Source organism: Coregonus clupeaformis, chromosome 31, assembly GCF_020615455.1.
Source record: "Coregonus clupeaformis isolate EN_2021a chromosome 31, ASM2061545v1, whole genome shotgun sequence".
Lineage (NCBI taxonomy): Eukaryota > Metazoa > Chordata > Actinopteri > Salmoniformes > Salmonidae > Coregonus > Coregonus clupeaformis.
In genome coordinates, this window is record NC_059222.1 from 39,543,414 (window position 1) to 39,563,679 (window position 20,266).

At 44.3% G+C, this 20,266-nt stretch overlaps 1 protein-coding gene across 1 annotated transcript in view; it reads left to right on the forward strand.

Annotated features, from left to right (window-relative positions):
* stxbp4 (syntaxin binding protein 4) overlaps window positions 1-20,266 on the forward strand; it is a 104,618-nt gene that overhangs the window by 26,782 nt on the left and 57,570 nt on the right. Inside the window, exons 7-11 of the mRNA XM_041859135.2 lie at window positions 1,565-1,760; window positions 4,241-4,373; window positions 4,600-4,706; window positions 5,042-5,345; window positions 14,342-14,405. Of these exons, the coding sequence (XP_041715069.1) occupies window positions 1,565-1,760; window positions 4,241-4,373; window positions 4,600-4,706; window positions 5,042-5,345; window positions 14,342-14,405 (804 nt within the window). The remainder of the gene's footprint in view (window positions 1-1,564; window positions 1,761-4,240; window positions 4,374-4,599; window positions 4,707-5,041; window positions 5,346-14,341; window positions 14,406-20,266) is intronic.

A 20,266-nucleotide genomic window follows, 5' to 3' on the forward strand; every position in this document is an offset into this window, starting at 1 on the left:
CTCTCACAGACCTGTAACTTCTTCTTTAAGAGGCTCCTCTGTCCTCCACTCGTTACCTGTATTAATGGCACCTGTTTGAACTTGTTATCAGTATAAAAGACACCTGTCCACAACCTCAAACAGTCACACTCCAAACTCCACTATGGCCAAGACCAAAGAGCTGTCAAAGGACACCAGAAACAAAATTGTAGACCTGCACCAGGCTGGGAAGACTGAATCTGCAATAGGTAAGCAGCTTGGTTTGAAGAAATCAACTGTGGGAGCAATTATTAGGAAATGGAAGACATACAAGACCACTGATAATCTCCCTCGATCTGGGGCTCCACGCAAGATCTCACCCCGTGGGGTCAAAATGATCACAAGAACGGTGAGCAAAAATCCCAGAACCACACGGGGGGACCTAGTGAATGACCTGCAGAGAGCTGGGACCAAAGTAACAAAGCCTACCGTCAGTAACACACTACGCCGCCATGGACTCAAATCCTGCAGTGCCAGACGTGTTCCCCTGCTTAAGCCAGTACATGTCCAGGCCCGTCTGAAGTTTGCTAGAGTGCATTTGGATGATCCAGAAGAGGATTGGGAGAATGTCATATGGTCAGATGAAACCAAAATAGAACTTTTTGGTAAAAACTCAACTCGTCGTGTTTGGAGAACAAAGAATGCTGAGTTGCATCCAAAGAACACCATACCTACTGTGAAACATGGGGGTGGAAACATCATGCTTTGGGGCTGTTTTTCTGCAAAGAGACCAGGACGACTGATCCGTGTAAAGGAAAGAATGAATGGGGCCATGTATCGTGAGATTTTGAGTGAAAACCTCCTTCCATCAGCAAGGGCATTGAAGATGAAACGTGGCTGGGTCTTTCAGCATGACAATGATCCCAAACACACCGCCCGGGCAACGAAGGAGTGGCTTCGTAAGAAGCATTTCAAGGTCCTGGAGTGGCCTAGCCAGTCTCCAGATCTCAACCCCATAGAAAATCTTTGGAGGGAGTTGAAAGTCCGTGTTGCCCAGCGACAGCCCTAAAACATCACTGCTCTAGAGGAGATCTGCATGGAGGAATGGGCCAAAATACCAGCAACAGTGTGTGAAAACCTTGTGAAGACTTACAGAAAACGTTTGACCTGTGTCATTGCCAACAAAGGGTATATAACAAAGTATTGAGAAACTTTTGTTATTGACCAAATACTTATTTTCCACCATAATTTGCAAATAAATTCATAAAAAAATCCTACAATGTGATTTTCTGGAGAAAAAAAATCTCATTTTGTCTGTCATAGTTGACGTGTACCTATGATGAAAATTACAGGCCTCTCTCATCTTTTTAAGTGGGAGAACTTGCACAATTGGTGGCTGACTAAATACTTTTTTTCCCTACTGTAGATACTGGAGGCTTTGGATGTTTTCCCCACATTTTAAAGTCCAGTTTATTGAGTGGCCCCCAAACCTCACTTGCATAAAGAGCTATTGGTAGGATTACGCTGTCAAATATTTTGGTCCAAATACTAATTGGGATGTTGATTTATGAATAATAATTATCTCTCGCTCACTCTCTCTCTTCAGGAGGTAAGACAGACACGGCCTCCTCCTCTTCCTCCTCCAGATCTACCAGTCCCACCACCCAGCTCCTCGGCCCTAAAGAGGGGGTCACAGGACCCCCTTACACCCCAGGACCCCACTATACCACTGGACCCCCCTATACCACTGGGCCACCCTATACGTCGAACCCCAACACAGCCCCTTCACAGCACGTCTTCAAGTAAGTGACATTCAGAAATTGAACCAGACAGTTGAAGGACTGGGGATATAATTGAAAATCCATACAGAACGTTTTTTATTTTCTTCCAAAGAACCATATATATATATATATATATATATATATATATACAGTACCAGTCAAAAGCTCAGCATATGTGGGAACTCCTTCAAGACTGTTGGAAAAGCATTCCAGGTGAAGCTGGTTGAGAGGATGCCAAGAGTGTGCAAAGCTGTCATCAAGGCAAAGGGTGGCTACTTTGAAGAATCTAAAATATAAAACATATTTTGATTTGTTTAACAATATTTTGGTTACTACATGATTCCATATGTGTTATTTCATAGTTTTGATGTCTTCACTATTATTCTACAATGTAGAAAATAGTAAAAATAAAGAAAAACCCTGGAATGAGTAGGTGTGTCCAAACTTTTGACTGGGACTGTATGTCCAGTTTAAATGTCCCTGATGTCCTTCTGTGACCAAGACCTCTGTGTGGAGAACAGTCAGAATTGGTAGACCAATAGGTTGTTACGGTTTATCCTTGATATCCTTTTGTGTAAGATCTACTTGTGGAACACTCAAAAATATATTGAATGTGTGCATGATGCTGATAAGTCACATTGCTCTCTGACGGAAGGAGAAAACCCACAGTGATAGACAGAGAGAAAGAGACAAACACAGAGGTGGAGCGATTAGCTCAGGGCCAGCCTGAATGTAACCTGTGTGGTTATTTAATCATGAGAAGATAAACAACGTGCTCAACTCCGCCTTATATAAACTTAAATCGGGTGCTGGATCCTCGTGTATATAATTCAAAGAACAGAAATAGGATAGCAATTTCATATTTGTATTGCCGCACAAAAGTTTGGGGTATGAGCCCTTCTTCAGCGTGCAAGGCAATGGCAGTCAATGTCACAACAACAAGACCTCACGGGTGGGCATCATTCTAAATTCCCAGTCAGTATTGGCCCAATCAAGAGATTCCAGCGGAGGGAGCTGTGGGGGAAACATCACAATCAAATAAAGATACTATATGTAGACACACAATACAATTACATTATGATGTCATTACCTGTTATTATGATGTAATTATCTGTCATTATGATGTCATTACCTGTTATTAAGATGGCAATGGCTTGCACACTGAGGTGTATAGAAAAAAACCGGATAGAACCTTTCTTCATTTCAGCAGTTGTCATACACCTTCATTGAAAGATAGTTGAACGTATAGCCAACTCCTTTCGCATTAGGTGCATTTGTGACTCTGATTTATCATTTGATGTACATGCCAAAGATTTATGTGAACGATTCAAAACAAGAGGGTATAAAGAATAATTATTGGACAATTGCCTTAAGAGAGTAAGACAAACTGAGCGGAATGCATTATTGAAACCACGTCAAAGGCCCTCTCCTCCCTCTGCAACTTTGGTGTCCACCTACAGTCCCATTTCAAGGTCCATGAAGGATGTGAGTAATAGACGTGGCCACATATTACACATTGACCCCAGCTTTGGTAAAGCATTTGAATCCCCCCCGAGATTTTGCTATAAGAGACCCTCAAATTTACGGGATTGTTTAGTAAGGTCAGATTTGCCTAAGAAATTTATTTTATTTTCATGACTATCATGCCTGATGGCAATTTCCCTGCCATGATCAGAGTGAACTCTCTTATCCATCCCCATTGGGGTGAGAGGATAAAGGTTCGAGGTAGAATAACATGCAACACGAAATGTGTTGTATGTCCTTACGTGTTCCTGTAATCTTTATTATGTGGGTAAGACCAAACGTGAACTTAAGATAAGGATTTGTGAGCATAAGAGCTCCATTCACAACCATGATGAAAAATCCCCTGTTGCCAGGCATTTCAAAAGCCGTAATAATGAACTAAGTGCCTTACGTTGTATGGCCATTAAATTGGTGAAGGCGTCATGTAGGGGAGGAGATGGGGATAAACTACTTCTCCAAAGAGAGACATATTGGATAGACGCTTGGAAACTCTTGCACCAGTAGGCCTCAATGAGGAATGTTATTTTTCTTGTTTTTTTTTTGTAGTAGGTTATAAATAGGCCAAACATTTAGGTAATGACATCATAATGACAGATAATGACATCATAATAACAGGTAATGACATCATAATGTAATTGTATTGTGTGTCTACATACAGTATCTTTATTTGATTGTGATGTTTCCCCCACAGCTCCCTCTGCTGGGATCTCTTGATTGGGCCAATACTGACTGGGAATTTAGAATGATGCTTGTTGTTGTGGCATTGATTGCCATTGCCTTGCACACTGAAGAAGGGCTCATAGCCCAAACGTTCGCGCGGCAATAAAAATATGTCTATTTAAATGTATTTACCAGAACGCTGTCCTATTTCTGTTATTTTATATAACCATGACCACAGTCGGTGTGTTAGTCTGAACTAGTGTCCCTCCCTATCTCTCTGATTATCTTTCTCTCCTTCTCCCTCTCCCTCTCCCTAGCGACAGCATCATTCAGTTGATATGCATATCAAAGGGAACAGGCCTGGGCCTCATCATCAAGGGCGGAACAAACCGAGCAGAGGGACCAATGGTGTTGATTCAGGAAATAGTGCCTGGAGGAGACTGCCAGAGGGTGACTTGTCACTATGTTTACCTTCCGATACTGGGGGAGTCAGGGGTTACACAGGGGGTTTGTGTAAAAGACATAATAAAGTGTGAGATGTTAGTTAAGGCATAAAACAACTATAGCCTAATGACCTGAAGATATTCTCTATCTGTATTCAACTGATATTGAGCATATTGTTATCATATTACAATGAAACCATGACCCTTGATCTAGTTTGTGTTTTATATGACAGGACGGTAGACTACAGCCAGGAGACCAGCTGGTGTCGATTAATAAGGAGTCGTTAATCGGAGTGACCTATGAGGAGGCTAGAAGTGTCCTGACACGCACCAAACTCAGGTGGGGTGCACCTGTATGACTTGAATATGTATTGACAGGATAAACCTCCTGAGGTCCACCATCTTGTTTTCAAGGTTCCTGTATAAACAGACAGTAGTTGAAGAGTAAACACATCAATCTCTACTGTAATGTGTCCAGAACAATCTCTGAAGGAATCGTGTGAACTATAACCTAGACTGCGTTCAAATGGCACCCTATTCAATAGTCCTCTACCTTTTACTTGATCCCTATGGGCCCTTGTCAAAAATAGTGCACTATGTAGGGAATATCCCTATCAACTACATTCAAAGTAGTCCAATCCATTCTCAATTCCTTCTCTGTCTGTCCTTCTCCAGACCAGACCCTACGGTGGAGATAGCATTTATGACACACAGGTCTTCCTCCAGTTCTGCTTCCTCCAGCAGTGGCCCCCAGAGCCCTATCACCCCCCAGGGCCCAGCCAGCGGAGCCTCCGCAGTGCCCCCCACCAGGAGAGAGACCCTGGCCGTGCTGGGGGCCCTGCCTCCCCCTGAGTCACTGCTCCAGCACAGGAGAACCACGCTCCCTGCAGCCCTCCCTGGAGCTCCCCTGGTGGTGCCCAAGATCACCTCCACCCCCAACCCCACCAGCGAGACCCTGCCTTCTGTCAACCTCAGCCAGGTTAGGGACTCTACTGCAGGGACACACAGACCCACACACACACACACACACACACACACACACACACACACACACACACACACACAGTTTTCTGTGAATGTGGTTATTCCTCCTCCTGGTATTAATAGTTGGTGTGGTGGTGTTGTGTGGTTGTGTGCAATGTTCCCTCTAAGCTGCTGCACAGCTCCCCAGAACTGCAGCACAGAAATATCATCCCACATAGAGAAGTACGGGATTGAACTTCTCTCAACTTTCAAGAGCTGTGGTCACCAACCGGGCGATCGACTGGTCGATCTCCAAGGCATTCGGCTAGTCGATCGCCAAACATTTCTGTAAAAAACAACAACGATAAATCCTTGTGTTCCTATTTATTTGTATTCGTCTCGGGCTGTTGGTGGTAGGTGCACCAGATTCAGCTGCACTGCATGCTGGGTAGGCGAACTGTTACCATTTTGAATGATTTAATGTGTCTGAAGGTACAAACTCTGCCTTCCCGGCTGGCCCAGAGAGCAAATCAAGTACAGTATACATTTACATTTTAGTCATTTAGCAGACGCTATTATCCAGAGCGACTTACAGTTAGAGAGTGCATACATTATTTTTATACTGGCCCCCCGTGGGAATCGAACCCACAACCCTGGCGTTGCAAACGCCATGCTCTACCAACTGAGCTACATCCCTGCCGGCCATTCCCTCCCCTACCCTGGACGACGCTCTGCCAATTGTGCGCCGCCCCATGGGTATAGGCCTACCGCTGGCCAATCGGATGGCTCAGATGACCGTGTCTGCAGTAACATAGCAGGCATAAAATAAAGCTACAGCAAAGTTTAGATTTTTCAAATGTTTAAAACCATGACTAGAGACGAATACAGCAAAGAGCTGCTGTTTTTATGAGTGAGTTCATGTTTAAGTTCTTACTCAGCACTGTCAACACTTTGTATTCAACACTTTTATAAGCCATAAAATGTGTGTTCTTCCTATTTCCACTCAGCGCTACAACAAGCACTGCAGCTGTAATGAATGAGTAGGAAAGTGTATCTATAGGCTTGCATTGTTGTTATTGTTAGTGGCTTGGGTCTTTTTTAATATCTAGGAATAGTTCACTTTCTCTGTTCATAGGAGTAACAACATACATTTGTGCATGAGGCAGAAATAATGCTGTGCGACTCAGCTGGAAGACGGTGTCCCTTTTTGGTCAGTGTCAGTGGAGGAAAGGGTGAGCGGAGGGATGTTGAGAGGCGGACCATCAGTCTGCTGGTCTCTCCCTCCGCTGAGACTGACCATCAGATGCAGGCACCATCAGCCCAATAAAATAAAAATAAAAAGCAAATTATTTAAATGTATGCTCACTCAGCTGTGCTTCACAAGTAATACAACAACGTCTCTATTACCGGTGTGATCATATACAGTGAGGGAAAAAAGTATTTGATCCCCTGCTGATTTTGTACGTTCGCCCACTGAAAAAGAGATGATCAGTCTATAATTTTAATGGTAGGTTTATTTGAACAGTGAGAGACAGAATAACAGCAAAAAAAATCCAGAAAAGCGCATGTCAAAAATTTTATAAATTGGTTTGCATTTTAATGAGGGAAATAAGTATTTGACCCCTCTGCAAAACATGACTTAGTACTTGGTGGCAAATCCTTGTTGGCAATCACAGAGGTCAGACGTTTCTTGTAGTTGGCCACCAGATTTGCACACATCTCAGGAGGGATTTTGTTCCACTCCTCTTTGCAGATCTTCTCCAAGTCATTAAGGTTTCGAGGCTGACGTTTGGCAACTCGAACCTTCAGCTCCCTCCACAGATTTTCTATGGGATTAAGGTCTGGAGACTGGCTAGGCCACTCCAGGACCTTAATGTGCTTCTTCTTGAGCCACTCCTTTGTTGCCTTGGCCGTGTGTTTTGGGTCATTGTCATGCTGGAATACCCATCCACGACCCATTTTCAATGCCCTGGCTGAGGGAAGGAGGTTCTCACCCAAGATGTGACGGTACATGGCCCCGTCCATCGTCCCTTTGATGCGGTGAAGTTGTCCTATCCCCTTAGCAGAAAAACACCCCCAAAGCATAATGTTTCCACCTCCATGTTTGATGGTGGGGATTGTGTTCTTGGGGTCATAGGCAGCATTCCTCCTCCTCCAAACACGGCGAGTTGAGTTGATGCCAAAGAGCTCGATTTTGGTCTCATCTGACCACAACACTTTCAACCAGTTCTCCTCTGAATCATTGGCAAACTTCAGACGGGCACGTATATGTGCTTTCTTGAGCAGGGGGGACCTTGTGGGCACTGCAGGATTTCAGTCCTTCACGGTGTAGTGTGTTACCAATTGTTTTCTTGGTGACTATGGTCCCAGCTGCCTTGAGATCATTGACAAGATCCTCCCGTGTAGTTCTGGGCTGATTCCTCACTGTTCTCATGATCATTGCAACTCCACGAGGTGAGATCTTGCATGGAGCCCCAGGCCGATGGAGATTGACAGTTCTTTTGTGTTTCTTCCATTTGCGAATAATCGCACCAACTGTTGTCACCTTCTCACCAAATCAAATCAAATCAAATGTTATTGGTCACATGCGCCGAATACAACAGGTGCAGACATTACAGTGAAATGCTTACTTACAGCCCTTAACCAACAGTGCATTTATTTAAAAAATAAAACAACAACAAAAAAAAGTGTTGAGAAAAAAAAGAGCAGAAGTAAAATAAAGTGACAGTAGGGAGGCTATATATACAGGGGGGTACCGTTGCAGAGTCAATGTTCGGGGGCACCGGCTAGTTGAGGTAGTTGAGGTAATATGTACATGTGGGTAGAGTTAAAGTGACTATGCATAAATAATAAACAGAGTTGCAGCAGCGTAAAAAGGATGGGGTGGGGGGGCAGTGCAAATAGTCCGGGTAGCCATGATTAGCTGTTCAGGAGTCTTATGGCTTGGGGGTAGAAGCTGTTGAGAAGTCTTTTGGACCTAGACTTGGCACTCCGGTACCGCTTGCCGTGCGGTAGCAGAGAGAACAGTCTATGACTAGGGTGGCTGGAGTCTTTGACAATTTTGAGGGCCTTCCTCTGACACCGCCTGGTGTAGAGGTCCTGGATGGCAGGAAGCTTGGCCCCAGTGATGTACTGCGCCGTACGCACTACCCTCTGTAGTGCCTTGCGGTCGGAGGCCAAGCAGTTGCCATACCAGGCGGTGATGCAACCAGTCAGGATGCTCTCGATGGTGCAGCTGTAGAATTTTTTGAGGATCTGAGGACCCATGCCAAATCTTTTCAGTCTCCTGAGGGGGAATAGGCATTGTCGTGCCCTCTTCACGACTATCTTGGTGTGTTTGGACCATGATAGTTCGTTGGTGATGTGGACACCAAGGAACTTGAAGCTCTCAACCTGTTCCACTACAGCCCCGTCGATGAGAATGGGGGCGTGCTCAGTCCTCTTTTTTTTCCTGTAGTCCACAATCATCTCTTTTGTCTTAGTCACGTTGAGGGAGAGGTTGTTGTCCTGGCACCACACGGCCAGGTCTCTGACCTCCTCCCTATAGGCTGTCTCATCGTTGTCGGTGATCAGGCCTACCACTGTTGTGTCGTCGGCAAACTTAATGATGGTGTTGGAGTCGTGCCTGGCCATGCAGTCATGGGTGAACAGAGAGTACAGGAGGGGGACTGAGCACGCACCCCTGAGGGGCCCCCGTGTTGAGGATCAGTGTGGCAGATGTGTTGTTACCTACCCTTACCACCTGGGGGCGGCCCGTCAGGAAGTCCAGGATCCAGTTGCAGAGGGAGGTGTTTAGTCCCAGGATCCTTAGCTTAGTGATGAGCTTAGAGGGCACTATGGTGTTGAATGCTGAGCTGTAGTCAATGAATAGCATTCTCACGTAGGTGTTCCTCTTGTCCAGGTGGGAAAGGGCAGTGTGGAGTGCAATAGAGATTGCATCATCTGTGGATCTGTTGGGGCGGTATGCAAATTGGAGTGGGTCTAGGGTTTCTGGGATAATGCTGTTGATGTGAGCCATGACCAGCCTTTCAAAGAACTTCATGGCTACAGACGTCAGTGCTACGGGTCGGTAGTCATTTAGGCAGGTTATCTTAGAGTCCTTGGGCACGGGGACTATGGTGGTCTGCTTGAAACATGTTGGTATTACAGACTCAGTCAGGGACATGTTGAAAATGTCAGTGAAGACACTTGCCAGTTGGTCAGCACATGCTCGGAGTACACGTCCTGGTAATCCGTCTGGCCCTGCGGCCTTGTGAATGTTGACCTGCTTAAAAGTCTTACTCACATCGGCTACGGAGAGCGTGATCACATAGTCATCCGGAACAGCTGGTGCTCTCATGCATGCTTCAGTGTTGCTTGCCTCGAGCCGAGCATAGAAGTGGTTTAGCTCGTCTGGTAGGCTTGTGTCACTGGGCAGCTCGCGGCTGTGCTTCCCTTTGTAGTCTGTAATAGTTTTCAAGCCCTGCTACATCCGACGAGCGTCAGAGCCAGTATAGTACGATTCAATCTTAGTCCTGTATTGACTCTTTGCCTGTTTGATGGTTCGTCGGAGGTCATAGCGGGATTTCTTATAAGCGTCCGGGTTAGAGTCCCGTTCCTTGAAAGCGGCAGCTCTACTCTTTAGCTCAGTGCGGATGTTTCCTGTAATCCATGGCTTCTGGTTGGGGTATGTACGTACGGTCACTGTGGAGACGACATCATCGATGCACTTATTGATGAAGCCAGTGACTGATGTGGTGTACTCCTCAATGCTGTCTGAAGAATCCCGGAACATGTTCCAGTCTGTGCTAGCAAAACAGTCCTGTAGCTTAGCATCTGCGTCATCTGACCACTTTTTTATTAACCGAGTCACTGGTGCGTCCTGCATTAGTTTTTGCTTATAAGCAGGAATCTTGCTTATAAATCAGGAGGATAGAGTTATGGTCAGATTTGCCAAATGGAGGGCGAGGGAGAGCTTTGTATGCGTCTCTGTGTGTGGAGTAAAGGTGGTCTAGAGTTTTTTTTCCTCTGGTTGCACATTTAACATGCTGGTAGAAATTAGGTAGAACGGATTTAAGTTTCCCTGCATTAAAGTCCCCGGCCACTAGGAGCGCTGCATCTGGATGAGCGTTTTCCTGTTGATTTATGGCCTTGTACAACTCATTCAGTGCAATCTTAATGCCAGCATTGGTTTGTGGTGGTAAATAGACAGCTATGAAAAATATAGATGAAAACTATCTTGGTAAATAGTGTGGTCTACAGCTTATCATAAGATACTCTACCTCAGGCGAGCAAAACCTTGAGACTTCCTTAGTATTTGATTTTGTGCACCAGCTGTTGTTTACAAATATACACAGACCGCCACCCCTTGTCTTACCGGAGTCAGCCTTTCTATCCTGCCGATGTAGCGTATAGCCCGCTAGCTGTATGAAATCCATGTCGTCGTTCAGCCACGACTCGGTGAAACATAAGATATTACAGTTTTTAATGTCCCGTTGGTAGGATAACCGTAATCTTAAGTCATCCAAATTATTTTCAAATGATTGAACGTTGGCTAATATGATTGATGGAAGAGGCAGTTTACTCGCTCGCCGTCGGATCCTTACAAGGCACCCCGATCTACGTCCACGATATCTCCGTCTCTTCCTCACGCGAATGACGGGGATTTGGGCCTTGTCGGGTGTCTGTATGATATCCTTCGCGGCCGCCTCGTTGAAGAAAAAATATTCGTCCAATACGAGGTGAGTAATCGCTGTCCTGATATCCAGAAGCTCTTTTTGGTTATAAGAGACGATGGCAGAAACATTATGTACAAAATAAATTACAAATAACGCAGAAAAACACACATAATAGTGCAATTGGTTAGAGGGCTGTAAAACGGCAGCCATCTTCTCCGGCGCTGTTCAAGTCAGTCTGAAAGCTGCTTGGCGATGGTCTTGTAGCCCATTCCAGCCTTGTGTAGGTCTACAATCTTGTCCCTGACATCCTTGGAGAGCTCTTTGGTCTTGGCCATGGTGGAGAGTTTGGAATCTGATTGATTGATTGCTGCTGTGGACAGGTGTCTTTTATACAGGTAACAAACTCAGCTCGTTACCTGTATAAAAGATACCTGGGAGCCAGAAATCTTTCTGATTGAGAGGGGGTCAAATACTTATTTCCCTCATTAAAATGCAAATCAATTTATAACATTTTTGACAAGCGTTTATTCTGTCTCTCACTGTTCAAATAAACCTACCATTAAAATTATAGACTGATAATTTCTTTGTCAGTGGGCAAACGTACAAAATCAGCAGGGGATCAAATACTTTTTTCCCTCACTGTAGCCTACCTCAAATTTAGAAAAATATATATTTTTATATGGCCCGAACAACAATGCATTGGCAGGGCAATTCAAGCAAAGCCAATATGCGTTGATAATGTGTTGGGCCTATAGTTTACAGCACAAACCTGCTACAGTACTGTTTTAAATTGGTTGTTGCGTAGGCTTACATCTGAGTGGTAGATCTCGGCTTGCATTTTGACTCAAAGTGATCTTGACTCAGTAAAGGTTGATGACCACTGTTCTAGAGTTTTCCCTGTTAACACTATCAACGTTTCCCTTTACTGTGGCAATTGTGATCAAATCAACGCAATATCAGGCACTTTCAATGTAACATATCGAAACAAAACGAACAATGCAAGAGATTTTGTTGTAGGCAGAACGCATCAGTGTAGAATTCTATTGCATTGACACACTACTTAGCCCCTACTCTACACAGACCGGTGCGGGATAACCAATCAGAGCTGCAGTAGGCCTACAGTGCATTCGGAAAGTATTCAGACGCCTTGACTTTTTCCACATTTTGTTACGTTACAGCCTTATTCTAAAATGTATTAAATAAATAAAACATCTCATCTATCTACACACAATACCCCATAATGACAAAGTGAAAACAGGTTTTTAGATTTGTTTTGCAGATGTATAAAACATAAAAAACAAATACCTTATTTAAATAAGTATTCAGACCCTTTGCTATGAGACTCGAAATTGAGCTCAGGTGCATCCTGTTTCCATTGATCATCCTTGATGTTTCTACAACTTGGAGTCCACCTGTGGTAAATTCAATTGATTGGACATGATTTGGAAAGGCACACACCTGTCTATATAAGGTCCCACAGTTGACAATGCACGTCAGAGCAAAAACCAAGCCATGAGGTCAAAGGAATTGTCCGTAGAGCTCGGAGACAGGATTGTGTCGAGACACAGATCTGGGGAAGAGTACCAAAACATTTCTGCAGCATTGAAGGTCCCCAAGAACACAGTGGCCTCCATCATTCTTAAATGGAAGAAGTATGGAATCACCAAGAATCTTCCTAGAGCTGGCCGCCCGGCCAAACTGAGCAATCAGAGGAGAAGGGCCTTGGTTAGGGAGGTGACCAAGAACCCGAAGGTTCCAGAGTTCCTCTGTGGAGATGGGAGAACCTTCCAGAAGGACAACCATCTCTGCAGCACTCCACCAATCAGGCCTTTATGGTAGAGTGGCCAGACGGAAGCCACTCCTCAGTAAAAGGCACATGACAGCCCGCTTGGAGTTTGCCAAAAGGCATCTGAAGGACTCTCAGACCATGAGAAACAAGATTCTCTGGTCTGATGAAACCAAGATTGAACTCTTTGACCTGAATGGCAAGTGTCACGTCTGGAGAAAACCTGGCACCATCCCTACGGTGAAGCATGGTGGTGGCAGCATCATGCTGTGGGGATGTTTTCCAGTGGCAGGGACTGGGAGACTAGTCAGGATCGAGGGAAAGATGAACGAAGCAAAGCCCAGAGAGGTCCTTGATGAAAACCTGCTCCAGTGTGCTCAGGACCTCAGACTGGGGCGAAGGTTCACCTTCCAACAGGACAACGTCCCTAAGCACACTGCCAAGACAACGCAGGAGTGGCTTCGGAAACAAGTCTCTGAAATGTCCTTGAGTGGCCCAGCCAGAGCCCGGACTTGAACCGGATCTAACGTCTCTGGAGAGACCTGAAAATAGCTGTGCAGCGACACTCCCCTTCCAACCTGACAGAGCTTGAAAGGATCTGCAGAGAAGAATGGGAGAAACTCCCCAAATACAGGTGTGCCAAGCTTGTAGCGTCATACCCAAGAAGACTCAAATCTGTAATCGCTGCCAAAAGAGCTTCAACAGAGTACTTTTGAATCTTTAATACATTTGCAGACATTTCTAAAAACCTGTTTTTGCTTTGTCATAATGGGGTATTGTGTGTAGGTTGATGAGGGAATAAAAACAATTGATCCATTTCAGAATAAGGCTGTAACGTAACAACATTTGGAAAAAGTCAAGGGGTCTGAATACTTTCCGAATGCACTGTATATGCAAATAGACAATTGCCATATATGGATCTGTGCCATTTACTTTTAACTGGACTGTGTTTACAGCATGAGCGGTTGTGAGTAGATGCGCTTGTTTTGAGATCAAAGCGAGAGCTGCATGTAGCCACATGTGCACATTTTGTTCATATCCTTTGCTAGTTAGTGAGTTATTAGCCCAGTTATAGATAATTTGTAGTCAGCAATGGGGGAGTGATTGCTTCCTACATTTCAGGTAAAGAGCTTTTTTTTTTGTCTTGTTGTGTTTTGAGACAGACTTGAATAAGCTAAGTAGCCAATAGGCTGATTCTCTGTAATAATGGTATGGGAATAATAATGCATTTTATTTTGTAAAGTGGTTTCTTGCATCAAACAACACAACAACATTTTCAGTCACCTCCTTGTCTGAAGGACAAGTGGTTAACAGGTTCATGTCAAGCCCTGCATGTTTTTTTTTTCTCTCAAAAGTCTCATGGAATGTAAGCTTGTTAAAACTGTGACTTCAAGCGGGTACAGCCTCAGTGTTCACAATAAACACGCGCTGGAAGTTGCACAGAATTTTCACAACGCTCAAGTTTGCGCTCAGCAGACCTGAAATTTGCTCAGAGCCGAAAAATATTAGAGGGAACATTGGTTGTGTGGTGTTGTGATGGTTGTGTGGTAATGTGGTTGTGTCCTGCAGATGCAAATGAGGACAGAACAGACGTCGCCCCCTCAGAGTCCCAGCACCGCAGACGCCAAGCCTGGTGAGAAACCTGTCATTTCTCTATCTCTCTGTTTCCCTCTCTCTCTCTCAGACACACACACACACACATACACACACACACACACAGATGCCTCTGGGCTAATATAACTATACTGACATTTCTTAAAGCAGTCAGACCAGAAAGTGGTGTAGTGAGTTGATGTACATTTCTGAACATCGTGTCCAATCGCTTTAGGACATGTTCCAGTCCCGCCCTCGGATACACCTACAATTAGAATGCATCACAAATGACACCCTAATTCCTATGTAGTGCACAACTTTTGATCAGGGCCCATAGGGCTCTGGTTAAAAGTACTGCACTATATACAGGGAATAGGGTGCTATTTGGGATGCACGCCTGCAGGTGGAATCTACCTGGAAACAGATGGTAAAGAAGAGATACTAGTCAAATGAGCGTGTGCCTTTTAGCCTTTATCTCTCTCCAGAGGACAGAGCCATGTCATCAACTCAGTCTGTGAGTCAGGTAAACAACCATCCCCAGTAATGATGTGACTTGACTTACACTACTAGTCAAAAGTTTGGACACACCTACTCATTCAAAGGTTTTTTTAAACTGTTTTTTTTACATAGTAGAATAATAGTGAAGATATCAAAATTATGAAATAACACATATGGAATCATGTACTAACCAAAACTGTGTTAAACAAATCAAAAATATATTTTATATTTGAGATTCTTCAAATAGCCAGCCTTTGCCTTGATGACAGCTTTGCACACACTCTCAACCAGCTTTCAAGAACTTTGAAAGTTTCTTCAAGTGCAGTTGCAAAAACCATCAAGCACTATGATGAAACTGGCTCTCATGAGGACTGCCACAGGAATGGAAGACCCAGAGTTACCTCTGCTGCAGAAGATAAGTTCATTAGAGTTACCAGCCTCAGAAATTGCAGCCCAAATATATGCTTCACAGATTTCAAGTCACAGACACATCTCAACATCAACTGTTCAGAGGGGATTGTGTGAATCAGGCCTTCATGGTCGAATTGCTGCCAAGAACCACTACTAAAGGACACCAATAAGAAGAAGAGACCTGCTTGGGCCAAGAAACATGAGCAATGGACATTAGCCCGGTGGAAATGTGTCTTTTGGTCTGGAGTCCAAGTTTGAGATTTTTGGTTCCAACCACCGTGTCTTTGTGAGACGCGGTGTGGGTGAACGGATGATCTCTGCATGTGTATTTCCCACCGTAAAGCATGGAGGAGGTGTTACGGTGTGGGGGTGCTTTGCTGGTGACACTGTCTGTGATTTATTTTGAATTCAAGGCACACTTAACCATCATGGCTACCACAGCATTCTACAGCGATACGCCATCCCATCTGGTTTGGGCTTAGTGGGACTATCATTTGTTTTTCAGCAGGACAATGACCCAACACACACCCAGGCTGTGTAAGGGCTATTTTACCAAGAAGGAGAGTGATGGAGTGCTGCATCAGATGACCTGGCCTCCACAATTCCCCGAACTCAACCATATTGAGATGAGTCGGATGACAGGGTGAAGGAAAAGCAGCCAACAAGTGCTCAGCATATGTGGGAACTCCTTCAAGACTGTTGGAAAAGCATTCCAGGTGAAGCTGGTTAAGAGAATGCCAAGAGTGTGCAAAGCTGTCATAAAGGCAAAGGGTGGCTATTTGAAGAATCTCAAATATAAAATATATTTTGATTTGTTTAACACGTTTTTGGTTACTACATGATTCCATATGTGTTATTTCATAGTTTTGATGTCTTCACTATTATTCTACAATGTAGAAAATAGTAAAAATAAAGAAAAACCCTTGAATGAGTAGGTGTGTCCAAACTTTTAACTGGTACTCTATATTTGAAACCTACTTTGAAACCAGTTCTAACATGATGTCTTGTCATGCACCTCGCTCCTCGATCCATGTGTGTCTCTGTGTGCGTTCCAGGGTTCTCAACTGTTCTGTGTTATTGTTCTAAGCAGTTCTAAGCTGGGTTGTACGGTTTGACAAAATGTTACCCCCGGGTATTTCTGTTTTTTTATTTTTTTATACTAACATTTCTAAAAACCTGTTTTCTCTTTGTCATTATGGGGGTATTGTGTGTAGATTAATGAGGAACAATATTAATTTAATCAATTTTCGAATAAAGCTGTAATATAACAAAATGTGGAAAAAGTCAAGGGGTCTGAATGCTTTCCGAATGCACAGTATGTATAGATTGTGATTATAAAACACACGTTGTGTCTCTGTGTACAGACTTTGAGACGTTGACGCGGGAGCTGTTCAAGGTGCAGTTTGAGGAGTCAGAGGGTTTTTGCCCAAGCACTACACAACTGATTCAAATAACCAACTCATCATCAAGCTTTGATTATTTGAATCAGCTGTGTAGTGCCAGGGCAAAAACCAAAACGTGCACCCAGGTTGGGGGCCCCAGGACCGAGTTTGGGAAACCCTGTGCTATAGTATGCCATAAGGGCCCTGGTCAAAAGTAATGCACTATATAGGGAATATGGAGCCATTTGGGAACCCAAGCTCAGATTTGTATATCAGAGACTGTAGTGGCGTGGTGTGGCGTGCAGCCTGGAAGGAGGAAATGAGGCAGGTGGGAGATACTTGGATCTGAAGGTGTCAAAAACAAGACATCCTGTCTGCCTCCATGTTGTCATCTTCCGAATGGAATACCTTGTCAGAATAATGTTCTTCTGAGCGGCTTTGGAATGATGATGATTGGTGTTGTCTGGATGCTGGATGTTCTGTGTTGCTCAACATGCTAATGATCGGTTGACACAGAGATGTGAATGATTGGCACATAGGCTTCCTTCAAATGTTGCCCAACATGTTAATGTTCAGGTGGTGCAGCAGGATAATCAGATATGACTCTTGTACGTTTACTGCATTTACCTCTACACGTTTACTGCATTTACCGCTACACGTTTACTGCATTTACCTCTACACGTTTACTGCATTTACCTCTACACGTTTACTGCATTTACCTCTACACGTTTACTGCATTTACCTCTACACGTTTACTGCATTTACCTCTACACGTTTACTGCATTTACCTCTACACGTTTACCGCATTTACCTCTACACGTTTACTGCATTTACCTCTACACGTTTACTCCATTTACCTCTACACGTTTACCGCATTTACCTCTACACGTTTACCGCATTTACCTCTACACGTTTACCGCATTTACCTCTACACGTTTACCGCATTTACCTCTACACGTTTACCGCATTTACCTCTACACGTTTACCGCATTTACCTCTACACGTTTACCGCATTTACCTCTACACGTTTACCACATTTACCTCTACACGTTTACTGCATTTACCTCTACACGTTTACCGCATTTACCTCTACACGTTTACCGCATTTACCTCTACCGTTACGCATTTACCCCACCATTTACCTCTACACGTTTACTGCATTTACCTCTACACGTTTACTGCATTTACCTCTACACGTTTACTGCATTTACCTCTACACGTTTACCGCATTTACCTCTACACGTTTACTGCATTTACCTCTACACGTTTACCGCATTTACCTCTACACGTTTACTGCATTTACCTCTACACGTTTACTGCATTTACCTCTACACGTTTACTGCATTTACCTCTACACGTTTACTGCATTTACCTCTACACGTTTACTGCATTTACCTCTACACGTTTACTGCATTTACCTCTACACGTTTACTGCATTTACCTCTACACGTTTACTGCATTTACCTCTACACGTTTACTGCATTTACCTCTACACGTTTACTGCATTTACCTCTACACGTTTACTGCAGTTGTCAACGAAACCTAAAACTGTTTTACATACATTAAACACCTGCTTTAGCTACACTAAATACCTGAACTACCTCAATTCACCAATTCCCAACTTTCAATTTGTGATAATCATATAATAATACAATATGCCATTTGGCAAATGCTTTTATCCAAAGCGACTTAGTCATGCTTGCATCCATTTTACGTACGGGTGGTCCCGGGAATCGAACCCACTTTCCTTGCGTTGCAAGCGCCATGCTCTACCAACAGATCTACAGAGGACTGTATCTGTATGTCTGTCAGAGGACTATCAGAGGACTGCCTCTGTCTATCATCTTGTCGTGAACTTGGTGGATTTTTGAACAGATAGATTTTTTTGTGTGGAAGGCTGCAGTGAAGCAGAGCCGTCCATCAGAATAATTTCCCTCCACCGTTCTTTCCTGTTGTTTCTCTCTAAATATCTCTCTCTCCAGAAGCGGTCTGTTTACAGCACACCTGTTCTCACTCTGACTAGACCTGTCTGAAATGACAAAGGGCTGAATTGAGATATGCTTGTGTAACAGACTTGTGCATAAAGTGGGATTGATGGAAATATGGGGAACAAATATTCCGAACAATATGTGTAACATGTACCTTAAATTGTGATTTGTCTCAGAACGCGGCAAATCTATATATACGCTGCATCGGCAAGATAGAACTGCTGCCTCCGGTAAGACAAGGGGTGGCGGTCTGTGTATATTTGTAAACAACAGCTGGTGCACGAAATCTAATATTAAGAAAGTCTTGAGGTTTTGCTCGCCTGAGGTAGAGTATCTCATGATAAGCTGTAGACCACACTATTTACCAAGAGAGTTTTTCATCAATATTTTTCGTAGCTGTCTATTTACCACCACAAACCGATGCTGGCACTAAGACCGCACTCCATGAGTTGTATACGGCCATAAGCAAAGAGGAAAACCCTCATCCAGAGGCGGCGCTCCTAGTGGCCGGGGACTTTATTGTAGGGAAACTTAAATACGTTTTACCTAATTTCTACCAGCATGTTAAATGTGCAACCAGAGGAAAAAAAACAATAGACCACCTTTACTTAAACACAAGCGTATATATGCACGTACAAGCTCTCCCTCGCCCTCCATTTGGCAAATCTGACCATAACTCTATCCTCCTGATTCCTACTTACAAGCAAAAACTAAAGCAGGAAGCACCAGTGACTCGGTCAATAAAGAAGTGGTCAGATGACGCAGATGCTAAGCTACAGGACTGTTTTGCTAGCACAGACTGGAATATGTTCCGGGATTCTTCCGATGGCATTGAGGAATGCATCAGTCACTGGCTTCATCAATAAGTGCATCGATGATGTCTGATCCACAGATTATTCAATCTCTGTTGCACTCCACACTGCCCTTTCCCACCTGGACAAAAGGAACACCTACGTGAGTTTGCTATTCATTGACTACAGCTCAGCGTTCAACACCATAGTGCCCTCAAAGCTCATCACTAAGCTAAGGACCCTGGGACTAAACACCTCCTTCTGCAACTGGATCCTGGCCTTCCTGATGGGCTGCCCCCAGGTGGTAAGGGTAGGTAACAACACATCTGCCATGCTGATCCTCAACACGGCGGCCCCTCAGGGGTGCGTGCTCAGTCCCCTCCTGTACTCCCTGTTCACCCATTACTGCATGGCCAGGCACGACTCCAACACCACCATTAAGTTTGCCGACGACACAACAGTGGTAGGCCTGATCACCGACAACGATGAGACAGCCTATAGGGAGGAAGTCAGAGACCTGGCCGTGTGGTGCCAGGATAACAACCTCTCCCTCAACGTGATCAAGGCAAAGGAGATGATTGTGGACTACAGGAAAAAGAGGACCGAGCATGCCCCCATTTTCATCGACGGGGCTGTAGTGGAGCAGGTTGAGAGCTTCAAGTTCCTTGGTGTCCACATCACCAACAAACTATCATGGTCCAAACACACCAAGACAGTCGTGAATAGGGCACGACAAAGCCTATTCCCCCTCAGGAGACTTGGCATGGGTCCTTAGATCCTCAAAAATGTATACAGCTGCACCATCGAGAGCATACTGAATGGTTGCATCAC